The sequence below is a fragment of the Aythya marila genome (assembly GCF_965140915.1).
Source record: "Aythya marila genome assembly, chromosome: 2".
Lineage (NCBI taxonomy): Eukaryota > Metazoa > Chordata > Aves > Anseriformes > Anatidae > Aythya > Aythya marila.
The window spans coordinates 15492446-15512313 of record NC_139043.1 but is presented as its reverse complement, the minus strand read 5'-3'; the positions used below and the strand labels follow the sequence as shown (position 1 = coordinate 15512313).

Below are 19868 nucleotides of genomic sequence, written 5' to 3'. Positions count from 1 at the left end.
ATTCTGCATTTCTGTCACAGTGTCTCTCAGACGGAAAGAGTATTTCTCCTTCAAGTAGGCTTTTCTACATGCCAAAAACAAAGAAGCACGTGCAGTCTTGCTAGATCTGCCACCCCAGCCTAATCTCTCAAGTCCAGAAACTGCACTGCTGGACAATGTCTCTTCCCTGGAAATCAAGATTCTCTACTTCATCTCCTCAAGACCTGAGTCAGCATCATCTGGTTTGAGGTAAGCTTGGAACTGGGTGTCCGGTGTTGGCTAAACTTCACAAATACACAGTAATGGCAAAAGGCCCTTCTATCAGATGCCAGACAACTCTCTCTTGATTAAAAATCTGTCATCTACTGGTTTGGAAAGGGATGGGGAGCTGAGAGAAAGAATTTATTTATCACAGAAACACAGTGTTGTGGCTACTTCTCAGCCAGAAAAATTATCAAGGCAAAAATTTCTTGTACCCCCTTCCCAGGATATTTTTTATTAAAAGGCTTTGCAACAGTAAGATACAGATTAAACTGAAAAAAACATCCAGGGAGGAGGGATTTCATCAGTAACTGAAATACCTCATTATGCCTCAAAGGGCTTGGCAATGTATATTGATTTTTTTCCTAGACAAGTTTTAATACAAATTTCTGAAACAAACAAAATAAGAGAAATCCACACACACACACAAAAACAGTAAAATTTGTAATTCAGATAGTCTGTAAGCTTAGTAGGTTATACTGAATACAGATTAGAAAATAATGCACATAGCTCTTCAACAGGAAGGCATTATGCATGTGTAACACTTGTTACCCTGTGCTTTTAACCTTCACCATTTTACAAAACAGACTACCCCCTGCACAAGCAGGGAGGTAGATGTTTACATTTTCTTATTTGTAAAAGGGCAGTAACTTCCATCCGTCAGATATTGCAGGAATCAGTCCAAAGGTTAGGAGTAAAACCTGGAAATCTGCAGGGTACGACTCATGTAATTAATTTCTATTTGGAATCAGGTCCAAAATGCAATTTGCAGAATGTGACTGTAAATATTTATTATAACGCTTCTTCAAGAGAAATCATGATTTGAGATGTACAAGCTCTTTATTTAGCTAGCATAAGGCCTATTTACATGTACAAAGAAAGTGAGATGCTGCACTGTCTTCCCCTGGGTTTGCATTTTACATTTACGAGAACTCCCAGTGGGATTTAGGCAGCACTTAACCAGGTGCCTCCCCACACCAGCTGAGTGTCTCAGTTCCTGCTACAAATACTGGAGATGCAGTCACCGCAATCAGAACTGTTCAGCTTAACCCAACCTTACGCTTACTCAGCTTAGCAGCTTGTGTGGCTTTACTGCCTGTAACCAGAACAGAGGCGCCCAAATGGCTTCTGTTAGCCAGGCACTGGCAGCACTGGCCTTGCCAGCCATGCTCAGTCTCCATCTCAACAAGGTCTTCTGGACAGACAGCTTATTATTAAATCTAACATGGAAGTAGTAAATAATATGGGCACTAGTCTAACCCAACTCTCACCTCAACCGAACCTTAACTGGCCACCAAAACGTGGCATTTCAAACTTGCTTAGGCAAGAGCTACGGCTTTGTAAGTAAACCCATTTCCTTTATGCCAGTGCAGAAAACACTGGTTTAAGCATGCAAAGTTAGGAAAAACTTCTGTCACAAGTTCTTATAAATTAAAACATCACACACACTTAAACAAAAGCAACAATAAAACAAAAATCAACAAACAATAATTATATGCAAGATAGAGTGAAATACATTGCACAAAAGATAAAGGCATTTTAAAAAATACCTTCAAGAGAGAATAAAGCATCATGTTCTTGCAACAGTACTTATTTTTAAGCAGACTGGGCTGTTCAGAAATAAACAGTTTAGTCTGGTGCTTTGTAAGAATAAACTTATTATACAGGATGTTTGATCAACCTTTTTATTCCTTTTATTTTATTTTTTTCCCTGTGGACTTACTGCTTTAAGTCACCTAAAATACCTATATAGCGTGTTTAAATCCTACCATCCTACTCACCCAAATTGTTCAAGAGCTGGCTCCTACGATTTTCAGCTCTCATACTTTTGTTTTATTCATTATATTATCAATATTATTACTCATTATTTTACAGTAATAAGACAAGTCATCTGTCAATCTGTAAATATAGCAACTGAATCAGAGGGTAAAGCAAAGGCCCAGGTCGAGGGCAGCACAGATGACAGAGGGCATCACCTACTACGACTGGAAGACTAGAAGAAAACAACTAGCCTACAACTAAGCAAATACTTTTTTTAATGGCACAGATCTAAACCATGCAGTCAGTGCTGCAGGCCAAGGACGATACTTTCTGCTGGCCAATAAAGCTAAAACTGCCTGCCCTCTCTCTCCAAGGATCGGATATTTCCATGAATACTAGAAAGGATAAAAATCATACTTGAAAACCTACACTCCTTCATAGTTTTTGATTTTCACAATGAGTGAAACAAGAAGGCAGGATTCACTCTCCATGGAAAGAAAGCTTTCTGCAAGAAGTAATATGAGGAGAAATGGCAACACTGAAGACATTATATTTTGGGAGGAGTCATGGGGTAGAGAGTGAGAAGAAAGAAAGGAAGTTACACACCACGTGGTTTGTTACATGCTTGTTCTGCACGGAACAGAAAATACACAAGTCAGTGAACAGCAGAAAAGAAGGTAACAGAGACTTAACAGATGGAATAAGTGAAATATTAGAGAAGATTAAGAACTCAGTTTCCTCCCCAAAATAATCAACTCTGAGAAGAAAAAAAAAATGGAAAGAAGGTGAATGTGGTCACTGTGTCAAGCAAAACAATTTTCATTTCTTTTTTTTTTTTTTCTCCAATCAATTTTGGACACGCTGGAAAATAAAAAGATTGTAAAGAGAAAAGGAAAGTACTTTTCATCAAGCTGGAGCTCAGAATGCTGGACAAAGTATTTGAAAATGTCATAGTGAGGACAGGTAAGAGCTTAAATACTCTTAATTCCCATTTTCTCTTTACAAAATCTTTCAAGTGCAACACTGAAAAACTGAAACAGCAGACAGAGTAAAATTTGAGATAGCGATCCTTCCCTTCCACTAGCTCCTGAAAAAAGCCCTTTGATATTTAAAGGGATGTGCTGCCTTCCCAACTTTTTCAGGTCCCACTCCCTCCCTTTAATCAGATTTTCTGCATTTCTTAACTCTCAACACTCTGTTGACATCTGCTCCCATCATCCTCCCTTTCCTACTCCTTCCCCAGCAACTGGGAATCCCAGGGAAGGAGGAGAATCCTAAAGCATTCAAGAGAGTGCAATCTTAAAAGTCTACACAGAATATCCATCACTTCTGGTTTACTGTCTTGCTCTTCTGGATACTTCTGTTTCTCTTTGGGTATGAAGAGAACTGAAGTCAGCATTTCCAAACAAATTAGAGTTCAGACAAAGTTTAGGAAGGACTAAGAAACTAGGGCAAAAAGTACATCTGGAGGGGACACGAACACTTCCTCCTCTCATATGAATGCTTTTTTCTAATAAAGGCCCCAAGCTGACTGAGCTACAAGGACTGATATTGCCAGTTACAACAAAAATAGGGATGGAAAAAATAAGATGCATATTTAATTACCAAATGAGTAGAGTATATGCATTTCACACTTTAAATTCAGGCTCATTCTATTCTAGGTTAATAAGCCAAAGCACTTAAAAAAAAATAAATCTGTAAAGGACACCCCCAAATGGTCAGAGTTATTTTAATAAAAAGAATTATATTTATAGGCTGGATATCTCAGGAGTATCTAACCCAGCTTTGCAAACACATTAGTTTTAAGCAAACTGATTGCTGACTTGAAGGCGTAGAAGATAAATCCTTCCCTGAACACTGCATTTCTTCACAATCTTCTTTAATCCAAAGAGCTGTTCTATTATATACCCACATAGTTATTCACAAATAGTTCATTTAAAAATATGTATATATTGTAGAATAGTTTAAGCCAGTACTGGTGATATTAGTAAGAAAGCAATCTTTCTGTCAAAACAAGTTAGACTTTCAAGCTGCATTCTTTAAAACCCCAGAATCAAAGCAGCAGCAGATAAACTGCACAAGACTCAAATTGTGATTAACTGACTGTGACACACAGTGAGTTCGAAGTGACATGCAAAAGAAAAAAAAGGAAGAAAATGAAAGGAGATACAAACTGAGACTTAGAGACCAGCTTTACGTCCATAGTTTGGATTCTTGAAATTGTTAATAGGACTCTTGTATATTGGGTTTTCTTGCTGAAGTAAAAGAAATGGTCAATGTCGAATAATTCAACAGGAAAAAAAAGCAACATTCTCAACTGTCACTGAAAAAATCATGCTATATATAAAGTTGTTAGTATTATTTCTCCAGTTTAGACTTAATTTTCTTAACAGAAGACATCCTAGAACATTTTTTCAAATTATTCTCTCACCAACCGTATATGGGTATTGACCTATAGAACAGTAGCATAGGGTTTCTGATTGCCAGATTCCTAACATTTCCCAGAGACAGAGACCCGATACCATATGTAAGCCTACAGACCATAGGCTTGTTTTTCTTACATATTTTTTCTATTGTCAAGAGGTTGGGAAGATCTCAACAAGCCAGCACCAATCATGACCTTGCAACCAGTTACTGAAATCTCCCAACTAATCCCATGTAAATATTTACAAGATCTCTTTCATAAGCAAAAATTTCCTTCTTTATTTTATACAAGTGTGATTTTCACCTTCTAACAGACATTTTAATTGTATCTTTTAGACTGTGGTACAACTGCAAAGCTGAACTATTCTCTCACCATCACATTTTCTCTCTGAAATTTTATTCCAACTGAAGTTATTACTCACTTTACTAAACCAAGATGTTCTTCTTGAAGAGGACTCTTTTTTTGTTTGTTTTTGTTTTGCTATTGGTAACAAATGACACATTTTAAATCAGCTTAAAATTATGATATTTTTGTATTCCTGTCCTATGGAGAAACAAATCTGAAACACACAGGGCATGTGAACAACAGTTTCCTAATCCTCGCCAACTACTGCAGCTTTTATACAGATAAAAGCCTCCTCACTTACCGTATCCCACTTGGCATTCATCTTCTCCTTTTCAAATTTAGCAAATTCTCTTCTGTCATGAATGATCATTAGTAGTTTCCAAATCAATAACAATGCAAGTCCAATAAGAACAATTCCAGCAACCACACCAGCTACAATGGGAATGATGTCAGGGCCACTAGGGCATTCTAGGGAACAAAACAAGGGAAACATGATTTTACAGAATGATGAAGGTAATGTGTATGAAGATGCTTTTAAAATTATATTTGGTACTGAAGCCAGTATTTATAGTACCAAAGATAATACTACTTTCACTTTAAATTACTAAAGTTTTAGTACACAACATCTTGCAACATTGCATCTTATTTTTATCCTTCTAATTTTTGTTTAATCTTAGTAATAGAATATTTAATATTCTGATGAAGTCTACACACTGCTAACGCTTTAAGCGATTCATCCAGAGTATAAGAATAAAATAACTAGCAATTGTATTTTAAACGTGCAAGAGCTCTAAGTCAAAAAAGGTGTTCCTCGTTTTATCTTGGACTGTAAGTAATATATATAGATGTTACTTAGATATGTGCTAGTTAGCAACTAACACTTTCCTTCTACGCAACTTTTTTTTTTTTCTTCTTTTAAATATTTCCTCATCTTAGGAATTGATTTCTACTGAAAGGAAAAAAAAAAAATACATCTAACTCAGGCAAAACAACCAGAGCTACTTTATACTATATAAGTGCGAGAATTAAGGTGAGGGAGAAATGACAACATCATGTTTATACCTGGAGTCTCTACCACATGGACATTGGCTTCACCATTTGAGTTGACGGAGTACGTGAAGTAGAACCAGCAGTCATCGACGTCCTTCTCTTTGCAATGCGACAGTGGATCGGGCTGGCCTGGTTGCGGCAATTTGTCTCGACTTTCTACCCGTGTCATGTTAAAATGCATACATTCCTGAGAACATGTTTCCTTCTTTTCACCCTTATTGAAAGCTCTGCACTGAACACAGTCCCTGTGGAAATGCAAATCAGAAGCAATGCTTTCTAGTATGTTCACAAAAGATTTAACATTGAATCTAAAGAAAAGCAAATGAGGAAAAAAAAAAACAAAGACCAAAAACATTTCTATAAAAGCAAGAAAAAAAAAGAAGGAAGACTTTTTTTTTTTTTTAACCAGTTGTAACATTAATGTATCTTTTGATTAACAAAAACCTGCTTTGCCAAATTTCTATTTTACTGAATGACTGGCAAGCTTCAAGGACAGGGGGTTAAAAAAAAAGGATAAAAGACCTAAACTTCTAAAAGGAAATAATTCTAACACATTTTCAGCGGTTACAAGTGGAAAATGAATATTCTCTCAAAGAAGTTAGTGTAGGAGCAGAAGATTTACAATGAAACAGTATCAATGATGGGTTAAAAAGAACAAACTGTGATTAGTTTTACAGTAAGATATCACTTGAATAAATCATTGAAAAATAGCAGACTTAGTAGGATTTTTACAGTAAAAAGACTGTGCTGAGAGAAATCTTAAAGTCAGTTGCACAAAGCCAGGAATCAGCAGAGCCACTACTCATAAATTTATTTCAAAATTCTGCATGCAGAAAACAGCTTCCTTGCAAAAATCTGGATTTCCTAAGACAGGGATGTAGACTTCATTGACCCCCCCTCCACATCTAAGTCTAGTTTTTGCTTGTCAGGATAATCTGACTTCTTCAATAGGTTTTTAGAATAAAAAAAGTTTTAAAACAAAACAGAAGTTCTCAGCAAAAAGCTTATCTGAAATTTTAACTATTCTGGAAACTGTGCAGTTTATCTATGCTTACTTTTGCTGCATTAATTTCAAAAGGTTGATGGTGGGACTTTACAGCCTGTCACAACAGACCTAAGCTTCCCACAACTCTTCAGAAAGTTGGCTGTTAGCAATCTTACGTGAAATAGGGAAAATCTGTAACCTGCCCAAGTCAACGTGAATGGGTAAAACTGATTTAATGTAATACACACATTTCTGCGTGTAACAGAAAACAACAGTGAAAGAATTTAAGAAATAAATAGACTATCTGGAAGCAATCAAACTGTTTAGTTTGTAATTCTTGATGCTCACCCAACGACTTTTATTACCTAAACGGATAGCATTATATTCCTCCATTTCAGGGCATACCACATTTTTCAAATTATGCATAAATTCACCATGAAGCCAAATGAATGGAAGCTAGGACTTGATTTTCTAGATACTTACTTGTGCTCTGCACAGACGCCAAGGCAAGTCTGACACATTTCACATGTGGGGCCTTGGAATTTGGGATCTGTACAATTACAAGTTCCGCATTCGCAGGTTCCTCTTCCATTGCAAATCTGCCCGTTAGATGCCATACATGGAGTAGTATCCAGGGAGCAATCACAAGCACTGCCAGTGAAGTTGGGGAAACACTCACAAACTCTGCATTTGCAGATACCATTTCCTGAGCATTGAAAAGATATTTCAGTTAAATGAAATCTAATATAAAACAAGTTTATGACATTAAGAAACAAAATGTTTACCAACTTCAAATAGACACAGGGAAAAGAAAACTCTGGTCGACAAAAAATGAATATACTAATGAATCAAAAGAACTAAAAAAAAATAAATTATTTCCTTAAAAAACTACTTTCAGAATTCTTTTCTTCTCCCATTTTCCTACATTTGGATTTCCTTTCATAAACAAAATGATGAGACCAGGGAAAGCTGATCAAGAACAGTGTAATGTGATGGCTATACCTCATGGGTGGATAGCATCACAGCACTGCTTCAGCTGGCCATTTTGTATGTATATAAATACTCTACAGATCAATATTTATTGATCACTGCTGTACCTATCTCTATGTAAATTTATAATGCAAGATCTAAAAAGATGAGGAATGCACTAACTTAGACTTATAACACAGAAAAATGAAACACCTAGAAACATAGAATATTCTGAGTTTGAAAAAAAACAAAACAAAACAAAACACAAGGATCATTGAGTCCAACTCCTGGCTCCACACAGGGCCACCCCAAAACCAGACCCTGTGTCTGAGAGCATTGTCCAAACACTTCTTGAACTCCAGCAGCTCAGTCCTGTGACCACTGCCCTGGGCAGCCTGTCCCAGTGCCCGACCACCCTCTCAGTCAAGAACCTTTCCCTAACCCCCATCCTGACCCTCCCCTGTCCCAGCTCCATGCCGTCCCCTCGGGTCCTGTCACTGTCCCCAGAGAGCAGAGCTCAGCACCTGCCCCTCCGCTCCCCTCGTGAGGGAGCTGCAGGCCGCCATGAAGCCTCCCCTCAGCCTGCTCTGCTCAGGGCTGAACAAACCCAGGGCCCTCAGCTGCTTCTAATACACCTTTCCCTCTAGACCCTTCACCATCTTTGTTACCTTCTTTTGGAGGAGTCTCTAATAGTTTAAAGTCCTTTTTATACTGTAGTGCCCAAAACTGCACACAATACTTGAGGTGAGACCACACGAGTGCAGAGCTCCCTTAGCCTCCTTATAAAACCATTCAGTAACTCTGTCTCACCTGAGCTTTACGCTCCTTACATTCCCTACAGAGGAAACAGATATCCATATCTCGAAAAGGGCAATTTGGATTGAATGGAAAGATCTCTGGCTATACTTCTTCTCCACTGAAAATAAAGTGTTCAGGTCAACACTCCTCTGTCACCATCTATTTTGGGACACCACCACCACTGCTCCTATCCTTTGGACAGCTGATGAGCAACAGGTGTATTCCAACTAAATCAGACAGATTAGGTATTCTCTTAATTCAGTTAAAGCTTAGCAGCTTCTCTGTTTAGTTTTTTGGATCGCAGTCAAAACTGAGGTAGTAGTTACACTCCCACCAGCTACTTCCACGTATGAAGAAGCCTAAGGAAGTTACAGGACAAAAATACATGCAGCAAAATTAAGTTAGACACTCGCTGCTAGACGGCTTTCTAAATTGCTTTTGATTTCAGAATAAAGTGCTATTTAGAGTCTTGTTTCAAGCACTTAAGGCATCTTTCTGGGTCTAGCACATTCTAAGCTTCACTCACCTTTTGAAATAGTCTCAAGATAGCATCTCACTGGTATGTTGTCAAGCACCAGCTCAAACACTATTACAAGTAAACTGAGGTCATTATCTCTTTTTATTGACGCAGTGGTTACACTGAGCCAGAATAACTTTATAATCTCATGACAGTTGTCTCAGCATTCTTTACTATAATACCTGAAGGCAATTCTGCAATAAACAGCAGAAGTCAAGTTCAGGTTACATCCTTCTTTTAGCTCTGAATCAAGGAAGGCTGAAACATGTATTCATACCCTATGTTCAGGATCACAAAGGGCTGTTTTATTAATAAAGAAGCATTTTCAGTCACTGTTACTCTGTGTATTTTCTCATCTCATCAAGCAGATATGTATTTTTAAGCTAAGTATCACTGCTTTACAGGGTACAGTTGACAGACTGGTAAACTATTCACCAGTTTTGTCTATAAAAGAGTCTGAAGTCACTTCTCACCTCCACAAATCAGACCATTTGATCGATCACAGTTGAAGTTATCACATTCACAATATTTGCCAGAATACACTTCGTTGGTGTTTTCTCTTTTCTTGCATACACATTGTCCACAAATGCATTCTCCATTGTTACTACATATTTCTGTACTGTTCTCCCTCCTGCAGTAAGCATCCATATCCTCACTATTTACTTCATCTGTACTACATTCACAAAGTCTTCCAATACGTCCTTCATTACATCTGCAAGGTAAGAACATGAGAACAAAAAAGCCTGAAAATGTAAACCTAATTAATTAAAACATATACAATAAAAAGACTGCAAAAATAGCAGAGAACAGGAGTAATAGTGACTTATCTCAAGGAATATTCCAAGTCAATTTTAAAACAGGATTTCTAGCTATTTAACAGCTCTTGAAGCTGCTGGAGGTAACTCGACTAAGCTGCTCCTATCCTGATTACTTCCAGGTGAGAAACCGTTGTCACCACCGCTAACTAGATTGCCACATAACCACTATTAATTCCTCTCCAGTGTGACAGAACAATAATTACTTTTAAGTGACAGTGACTGTTCACTGTAGCTGCTGTTAACTTTCAATGAAAGAATTTCCCAAGAACAGCAGCAATTAGTCAGGGGAGTAGCTGATCTTCAGAGCTTCTGAGCACCAGCAAATTCAACCAAGAGCTTAGGGGCTCAGCACTTATCAAGCATAAAGCAATGATGAAGAAATGGGTGTTCTTGTTCAGCAACTGGCAACCTGTCAATCAGAGATAATTCCATCATGAAACTGCTCTTGCTCCAAAAGCAAAAGGCAGTTCTTATCCACAGGTCTGTTATCCCCTGTGTGAAATCATGGGGATGCTAATAACAGTGATACCAAGTTTAATAATTCTTTCTACAGTCATTGATGGTTCCTTATTTAAAGGAAACACCAAAAAAGTCTTCAAAATGAAGCAATTTATTCAGTGTTTATGGTCTGAAGCAGTTATTCCTCAACTTACTGAGTATTAAGGAGTTAAGAGCCATATGTCATTCTTTCACTCAGTTCTCTACAGTCATTAGCTTCACCACAAAGATATTAGTCAGTCCTACACCAGACGTCCTATGAACTTGAAGTCAGTAACTTCTTTATTTTCAGTCACATAAATAATCGCATATTAAAGTATGAGGAAAAAGATTTATAACTCTTATTTCAGCTACAGTTCACTGAGCAGGAACCGGTACTGTTTTCTGAAGTCCTGGATCTTGTTTTCCTTGGGAACTACTTAATTTTGTTCTGGTCTTTGCACTCTTGTCTCAAGGATTTCCAAGAAGAGACTGTTTTCATTTTTGCTGTAGGTTTCTTGGGAAAAAAGCCTTAAACTTTGATGTACTAGAGGTCAATTTCCAACTACTCTCCTAGTGGTGTGTAAATCCAGAAAATCCAGTATTATTTTACTTGATTTTCAAATGTGTAATGAGAGATATACATCTAATCTAATGACTATGATTGGCAATAATGGAAATTTTAAAGGCATAGGTACATAAAAGATTGCACATAAAGATTTATATATGCATGTAATTAGAAGAAATATCTTAATAAGATCCTAAAAGGCTAAAAATAACATATGGGAAGAGACTGAGGGAGAAAAAGTAATCTAAAATAAAAGTCGCAAAAGAATAGCTACTTTACTCTTCCCTTCTATGGCATAATTGGTGCCAACCTAGGTAGGAGCTCCTATCAAAACCTAGGAAGACTTTGAATTTCTTGAAATCAGCAGAATTCACATTAGAAAGACAAAATCAGATAAGTATTAATATTTGAAAAAATATCACAAGTTAATTCTACTCATTTTCTCCCATAACTCCGCTACATTAGATAGACCTTAAAATTAAATGTGGGAACAAAAAAAGCATTAAGGCCTATAAAGATATAAAGGACTATAAAGTCCTATAAAGGACTAACCCAAGGCCACATTCTAATTCTGATGTGTGCAATAGCTCCAATATAATTATCGATATTATAAATTCCAGCACAAGGATTATTTGCAGATATATGACAGTATGTCAAGATGTCCTAAAAGAAACAGGTTTGTAACAACAATTCTTGTTCCTTCGCTCAAAAATTATTAAAATCAAATAAACCTTAATTAAGTAAACCAAATATAGATCATATTTCCCATTTTCAAAAATAAATAAGGTCTATATATTTACCTGCATGCACCACATTCAAATGTTCCATTCCCTTCGTGGCAGGCTGGACTATTAGGTTCTCCTTCGCTTTGACACTGACATTCGCAGATGAACTGGAGATTAATTTCCACTTCTTCAGTGAATCCCAATGGTTTAATTTTAATTGTTTCATTTTGTCCTTTCTTTGGACATTCGTAAGCTGTTACATTAATCTCAAATCTAACCTGCAAACAAAAATACATGGAGTGCTATATTATTAAAAGAAACTTAGTAATATTTATAAAAGACAATAAATATTGGACACTTTTAACGAAATTTCTGAGTAGCACATGTATTGTAAGTTACCTCATCTCCTATTGAAATGTTAGAACATTTCCTTCCATCTTCTTGTGTGTCATTCACTCCATTCTTGCAGTAAGACTTGTAACTGATTGCCACTCCTTTTGGTAGCTTACTGTTTTCCAGGATCACCTCTGAAGAAAGGGACTAAAACACTTGCTATTAGCTAACTCAGAATGGAGTTGCAAAAGCATTTTGATGAACAAATACAGGACAGTCTGAACAAGGTAGCACTCTCCCTCACTCCTACTGATGCAGAGATATGCCAGGAAATGCAAGACATGCAGGAGAATGAGCATAAGAGGCTTTGGGACCTGATCCCAGTCCAACCTCGTGTTGTGCCCAGTGGCTCTCAACAGGAAGCACAAGTGGTCTCTGGCTCTGAGCACAATGAGGTCCAAGAACACTCTTCTCCCTCAGGTATGTTTTAAGCAGAGGGAAATGCTGCAGTGCCTGCCTGTGCCCAGCAGTCTGGGACACTTTGCCTCAGCCTTCCAGGTTTCTGGGATGGGCAACTCCAGTGTGCTGAGACAGACTGCCTCAGGGCTGCCCATCCTCACACATGGTGACCCCTTCTCACACCTGAGCCCTGCTATGCGTGGACGTTGGCAGACACTTGTTCTATGTACTCCAAAGGGGCAACAATTCTCATTTACACAACAGAGCTATGAAGAAAATATTTTGGAGCCAAATGAAAGAACCACTGAGGTTGATGGAGAGATTTTCCAGGTTGAAAAATGGCCCATTCCTTTTCCATGTTAAAATAAGGCAAAGAGCCGAAGGTCCAAATGTAAGGGTTATGTTTGTTTGTTTAAAGGGAAAACATAGATGATAAATTTAGAAAGAAATAAAGAGGTTAAGTGACCGTAAGCGTGTATCTTTCTAGTCATCTAAGCTCTGATCACCACAGTGCCTGAAAGTCTAATGTGGTTTTACTGCACTGGCTGTATAGTTACATTTTAGAATACAAACTTCCTGTTTTGTAGAAAAAATTAAAATCTACCTTGGAAAAAAAAAACTCACATTGTATGCATCAATGATCAGCTGAATCACATTGCTGGAGTTTGAAGACAACGTTCCCACTGCTGATTTTGGTATCAGATTTTTCAGTTCCTGTCAATATTTACAAAAGTAAAAGGAAAGTTACAGCTTGACTAACAAACTAAGTATAAATTGTAGTGTAAGTACCTGTATGGTGATATAATGCTTTACTGGATTAACTAATCAAGATCAAGTACTTCAAAAAGTAAAGCTGAAGTGTTGTCATCGTTCTTCATGATTTTTGAGGTTATACAAAGGAATACTGGAATAAAAAAAAATATCCACCTTTCTCTTCTGCATGTTCACTTTAAATTTGTCAATTAAAACATTCATTTTATGGTAACAGAATAAAACAGAATAGAATAAAAGATGTGCTCTTGCACAAATTTACCACACACATCTTCAAGATCTTAAAAAAGAAGCACAACACTTCTAGAGATAGGTATAAAAAAGATGATTTCCAGTGGAAAAAAAAACTTACAATTTGAATACAGATAAAAGAAAGAAATATACCTTGATGAGGTATATACCTTAAAATGAGGAAAAATAAGCAACTCTTTTAAATAGTAATTTCTTATTTCATAATCATATCCAATATTCAATTTTAACGATAATGAATATAAATAGAGCAAAAAGGACAAAGTATGTTCTTTCATAGGTGCTCTCCTAAGCTATTTTGTTGTAAACATGTGCATAAAAAGTAGCATTGCAAATATGTTCTCCACTGCCTTATATCTATAAAGGTATAAAAAGAGATAAGGAGGATCATTTACTGAGGAAATATGAGATCTGTTTCTTCCTTGGAAATTACTAAGGTGTTTGGTATCACTTTGAACAACTTAAAAAAAGGCTTAATAACAAAAACATAAATAGCAAAATACTACTGTGATCACTTCCATCCATACTTGTTTTAATTTCAAATTAAACAACTTTAATTCAGTCCAAACCTGAAGTCTCTAATTGGTTGAGGAAAAATAAGTAGAGACCAGAAATATGTTACTTATCTTTACCTTATAAACTGCCTGAAACTCTTCAGTAACAGCAAAAATTGTCTGAATATTGTTCTCACTAAGCTTCTGTACCAGATGAGCAATTGAGGGATAATCCTATTAAAAAACATCAAGCATAAAATGCAATTCAAAGTTTGTACACAAAGTAGAAAATCAGAAACATTTTGACAGTAGAAATACAAATCACTTCTAGAAACATTCATAAGACTTATAACTAGCCAGCTTATGTTACAACTCTAAAGAAAAAACAACCCCACAAGCAAACAATCCTTGAAAAGATTCCATATATGCCCCATGAAGAGAGGTGATCTTTGAAGGTACAAGGTACAAGAATGTTATCCTATTCACTGACATTTAAATACTCCAATTTAAATTCCTAATCTCCATTTTCTCCAAAAATTATCTTTGATAGTTTTCCATATGACATCTCTGTGAAAATCACTAGCTTCTGCACTGTTTCATAAAGAAAAGATTAAATAAAACAATTAATTGTAGGTCGTCATTAAACAAGCGCTCTCAATTAGGAATACAAACATGGAAACTTTGTAAAGCTTATTGTGTTCACCCTATCAAGTAAATGTTTTTCATTTCACTTTTCATCTGCTTAACTTATCAATAAGACATGGTAACAATGTTGTTAAACATATTTTTTATCATAAATTTTGTAGCATAAGATGTCAAGCAGTCAGAGTTCTATCATTTCAATTACAAATAAGTGCAAAATTGATTTAAAAATTACAAGTATACAGTGAGAGTTCATGATAAAATGATTCAAAATGGCTAACAGGCATAAAATAAAATCAAAAATAAAATATAAAAAATAAAATACTTATGAACAGAGACTAATTGCAAGCAGTTCATTTGGGCCCCAAAGAAAATACAACTAGATACGATGTTATAAATAACTGGACAGTATTAGAACTACTTCTGAACAAGCAGACTAATGAAATAATAAAACATTAGGACAGAGCACCAGTGGACAAGCAGAGTTATTAACTACCACAAATCGTAAAGTGAAGTTGCCACTTCTTGAAGTTTTTGAATTAAGACTGGATTAATTCTTGCAGTTTTTGCTTTACTTAAGCTAAAGTCACTTGATTTAATACATAGGCAAATAGGTAAAGTTTAAAAGATGTAGCATTCTGAAACAGTGCCAGTTTACTAAAATGATTTTTTTGAGCTTAAACACCAGAAAACATAAATTTCCCTACAAGACAATGCAAAGACTTACATAATAGTGGCTCATTGTGTACACATTATTTTCCAGGTGACATTTCCCATCATTTGGTAAAACAATTCCACCAAGTTTACCGTCTCCTGCGAAGTGAAATCCAGCATCCGTGGAAAACACTAATAGTCTTGTAACATTTCTCCATCCAATTTGATCCTTAGGAAATAAAAAAAAAAAAAAAATTTCAGTATTCTGCACCACTTTCTTTTATATTAATGTGGACCAACAATGAAGAGGTAAATACATAATAAGGCAGACAGACTTAGGAGAAGCCATATAACAAAAGCATAGTCCTGGAAACTGTAATTCACTCAAATCTTAAAAGCACTTATATTTAATTAAATGTCTCCTGTAAAATATTATCTGTAAGATTTTCACCAAAGGCAATAAACTTTCTTTCTGCACTTTTAAAATAGGACTCCATATAGTTTCATAAAGTCCTTACTTCATTGATTAACAATATATTAATATAGTAACAAAGCAGTAAAGTAGGATATAATTTTTGAAGAGTCTATATTGTGCATAGAATCGTGTCAGAACAGAAACATCAAAGAATAATGAAGCGATCTAGATCAGCTCTCCAAAAATAAACAAAAATCTGTTTTTGATCTACTTCTGTCTAAGAAGCTAGTAGAAATTAACATTCACCAAGCTATTCTGAAACATGAGCTAGAAAAAGCGTAATGACTCTTTGAAATCACTGGATAACAATTGCCTGTTTAGAATTCCATGCTTCTGTGAGCAGAATTTGACTCTTCTTTTGCAGCAGCCTTTAAAAACATCATCTTTGCAACATATCTATCTGATGTGAATACAACCTGTGATCACCACCTTCACATTTGCTGGCTTCATTCACTCACTAGAGGTCTCCACAAAACAAATCAACGTATTCATGCAGCCTACTTTACCCTATCTTGCTAGCACAAGCATGACAAGTTGAAACTCAGGTCAGGCACCGTAAAACATTATTAGATGAAATTGTTTAAATACAGCCTTAAAGTATCAGTTAGAACAATTTTATTTCAGAAAACTAACACACACTTACCCCACAAACTGCAACCTGCATTATTGCATCAAATCCACCTTCAGGAGAATCCAAATTACCAGAAATGTGCTGTTTACCTACAAGTTCATTAAATCGATTTCCTTCACTGGTAAGACTGAGCACATTTTTATAGCTAAATGGACTTGTACAGTTCTGGTCACCTGTACAAGGATTTCTGAGTTTGGCTGGTGTTGTACTTATATATGGCATCACAGTTTTCTCCACAAAAGAGCCAAACCCTAGGAGAGAATGAGAAAAACCCTGTAAGTTGAAGAATGGAATTCTATTATTTATATTGTGATACAGTACAAATTCATTATGGCTGATCTGTTGTTAAAAATAGCTCTCATACTTGTTTACATTCTACCTTCTCCTTCACAACTATTCTCATATTCCTCAATAGTTTCTACATGCTAGTATATTTGCCATAATACTGCTAGTTTTTAAAAAAAAGAATTATTCTTCATATGAAGTGATTTTCACTTTACTGATGTGAAAAACATCAGGAAGGAAACTTTTGAATACGCAAATCTTTCTTACCAATTCGAAAGTCTGAAGTTATTTTTTGCATTTCTTGCATCAGAGCTGTTCCGAGACTTTTCACATTCTCTAAGTCATCTTTCATAGAATAGGAGAGGTCCATAAGATAGTAAAGGTCAATGGGGTAATCTTCAGCTCTCTTAAATTTTAATGAAAATGTTTGCGGTTCCCCTGTTTCAGAGATTAAACAACAAACAGAAGCCATTAAAAATTCTACAATAACTACATTGGCAAGAAAAATGTCTTTTTAAGGAAAGTCTTTGAGATATTGATGATGGAGGTTTTGAGCTAGTGTTTTTTTTTTTTTTTTCCTGTTAATTGAAATAGTTAACGTTAAATTATGATGAAAAAATTTTCAAGGAGTATTTATTTCAGATGCCCAACTTTACATGTCAATGCATTTCATTTCCCCATAGAAAATAATATCCTGATAAAACCAAGCCTCTCTTAGCTGCTGTAATTTTAAATCTCGATGCTTGCAATAATTTTAACAATCTAATAGCATAAATTTTCAATATCTATTTGTATCCAAGATGACTGAAGAAATCCTAAGGGTTTAGTTTAGGAAAAACACTTATAATAGGTTTATAAAAGAAAAATCAGTTCTGGATAGAATATTTCAAGTTACTTTGCATCAAATACAGGCTGAACACAAAAACAGTAGTCGAGATAATTGGTTACTGTCTGTTGCAATTGTAAGCCCAGACCCTGTGCTTTGCCAACAGAAGCATGTAGTTTCACTCTGATGTTGAAAGACAGTGCAGAAGAACTACCCGCAAGTTAAATGGAAAATAATTCTTTTGCCTATTGTTTATGAAATAAGGAATGGAATTGAAAGTTTTTTCCTTCATCCCAGCTTTTAGTCACTAAAGTGAAATGGTGATATTGCTGCCAATTAAGTCTGCTTAATAATTAGCAAATATTTGCTTAATATGAGGAAAACTAACAATCTGGGGAAAGCATAAAATGGGCAAAAGGAATGGGCATATGGATCAGGCAGCTATGCAGCACGTTTTATTTAAAACAAATAAAAGCTTTAGATTTTCCTTAGCTACTGTTTAAAAGAGCCTGCACAGAAAGCAAACATCCCCCTCTGTATGCACACAAACCCTAATCGGAGACCTTGTGACCAAAAGAAGTGCTCATAAACTGGACAATGATTTTTTGGGTTAATAGGTTTTGGTTGCCCAGGTCCCTTGCATGCTCTGCTGATCAAATTTGTGTCAACAGACTATTATTTTGTCTTTTGAAGTTGAAAGGGTCACTAGAACTAAACAGGGCTAATACCAAAATTGTAAAATAATTTTAATTCTTTTCCTTTTCTTCCCTTTCCTCACTGTGCTAAGCAGTCTCGGATCACGTTGCATTTATTGATGCAGTCCCCAACAAGCAGCTGGCTCCAAGTACAGGCTCTTATTCCAGGTAAATATAAGGTATTTTTGGACACTGTTACAGCACCTAGGAACTCTCCTTAAGGTCAGTTTCCATTATGTTCAAGTATTGTGTGAAATACTAGACTTGTTCCCCCACTTCCATTTTAATCAAATATTTCTTTATGGGTTTGAAATGGTACACAACTGCTTTGTTTTCATTCATGCAGTCTCATATCCACTTCTTTACCCTCTGGAAACTATTTTATATAGCAAACTGAAAATCTTGCCCATATTATGAAATCATTTGGCACAGACTGCCTAACAGGAGTACTTCAGGGAATAGCAACTGTTCTCATAACTTCTCTAGGTTTTTGCATGCTCCTCTACTTTTGTTACAAGAAGTCACACTGCAGAAAATCAACTGTAAAATGCTGAAAACAGAACAATTTAATTTTTGTGATATATCTGAACCATGCTGACATTTTTATGAGCTTTATCTATTTTCTCAGAAATTATATCTGGAACAAGAGATAAAAACCTCTTTTCTAAAAATCTGACAGTATTTGAATTACCTAAACACCTGGGGTTAACCTGAATAGTTCTGCTATTATTCAGATTATCGGAACAACAGCAGTTTCAGAAACAAAATGATTATACATTCAAAACGCAAGATGCACTTGTGGTGGTGACGGAAAAATCATATGAAGACTAGAATGAAACTGTCCTTACCGACTCTTAGTTTCAGTACTAATTTTTGTGGCTGGATCTGTGTAATGGCCTCTGGTTTCAGTTTCTCTGCAGCACCTATTTTACGGTTTGTTACTTCTCTATCTTCAAGCACCTGTTTGCTACCTCTAGGATTTTCTATATCTTCCATAGGACAGCCTTTACTTCTCAGTGCTGCCAAGTCATCACATCGGGCAGACGTTGGTTCTCCTTCTTGCAAGAAGTCCTGGAAAAGAGGGGTGAATGAATATCAAATTTACAGCTATCTGAAACTTGCTATACTCTACACACAGTAACACTTTTTACAGTGACTCCATCCTTATAAAAAAAAAAAAAAAGAATCCAGTAATAAAACACAGTTCTGAAACATGTTAAATTTTACTCAATGAAACAGTGGCTATAATTTAATCCAAGAGTTTGCATTTATGTATATAATCTGTGTAAAAGATATAAGCAAGATGAAAGTAAAAAAATATATATCCAATGTCACCTCTAACAGAAGCAGTGCATCCTTTTAAATCAGCTACTCCATAAGTGACAGCAGATGGGAAAGGCTCACATCTTCATGCAGTTGTCAATTAAGTTGTGAACTTATTTGTACAGCCTACTTTCCAATTACCCTCCTTTTTTTTTTTTTTTTTTTTTTGAAAGGCTTTAATTAGAGATTACATAAGGGTACGTTGGTGCTCCACAACAAAACAATGGCAATATGCTGGCAGAGCAGTGGAAAGAAGGACAACAATCCAAAAGTAATATCCGTTAGCAAAGAAAAAAAGTAACTTTGCTCTGAACACAACTCAACATTACCTCAAATCTTCAAAACAGCTCTAA

General features: G+C 35.9%; 1 protein-coding gene across 2 annotated transcripts in view; it reads right to left on the bottom strand.

Annotated features, from left to right (window-relative positions):
- The window catches only part of ITGB1 (integrin subunit beta 1), a 43779-nt gene that overhangs the window by 2880 nt on the left and 21031 nt on the right, over window positions 1–19868 (bottom strand). Inside the window, exons 4-16 of one of the 2 annotated variants that reach the window (XM_082753556.1) lie at window positions 19041–19263; window positions 16939–17109; window positions 16399–16637; window positions 15354–15509; window positions 14123–14218; window positions 13095–13184; window positions 12078–12218; window positions 11754–11956; window positions 9564–9802; window positions 7290–7512; window positions 5834–6066; window positions 5073–5239; window positions 4176–4256 (exon numbers count right to left, since the gene is read on the bottom strand). In XM_082753556.1, coding sequence (XP_082609682.1) covers window positions 4182–4256; window positions 5073–5239; window positions 5834–6066; window positions 7290–7512; window positions 9564–9802; window positions 11754–11956; window positions 12078–12218; window positions 13095–13184; window positions 14123–14218; window positions 15354–15509; window positions 16399–16637; window positions 16939–17109; window positions 19041–19263 — 2256 coding nt within the window. In that variant the 3' untranslated portion in view covers window positions 4176–4181. The remainder of the gene's footprint in view (window positions 1–4175; window positions 4257–5072; window positions 5240–5833; window positions 6067–7289; window positions 7513–9563; window positions 9803–11753; window positions 11957–12077; window positions 12219–13094; window positions 13185–14122; window positions 14219–15353; window positions 15510–16398; window positions 16638–16938; window positions 17110–19040; window positions 19264–19868) is intronic. The other variant, XM_082753557.1, reaches the window with a different exon arrangement.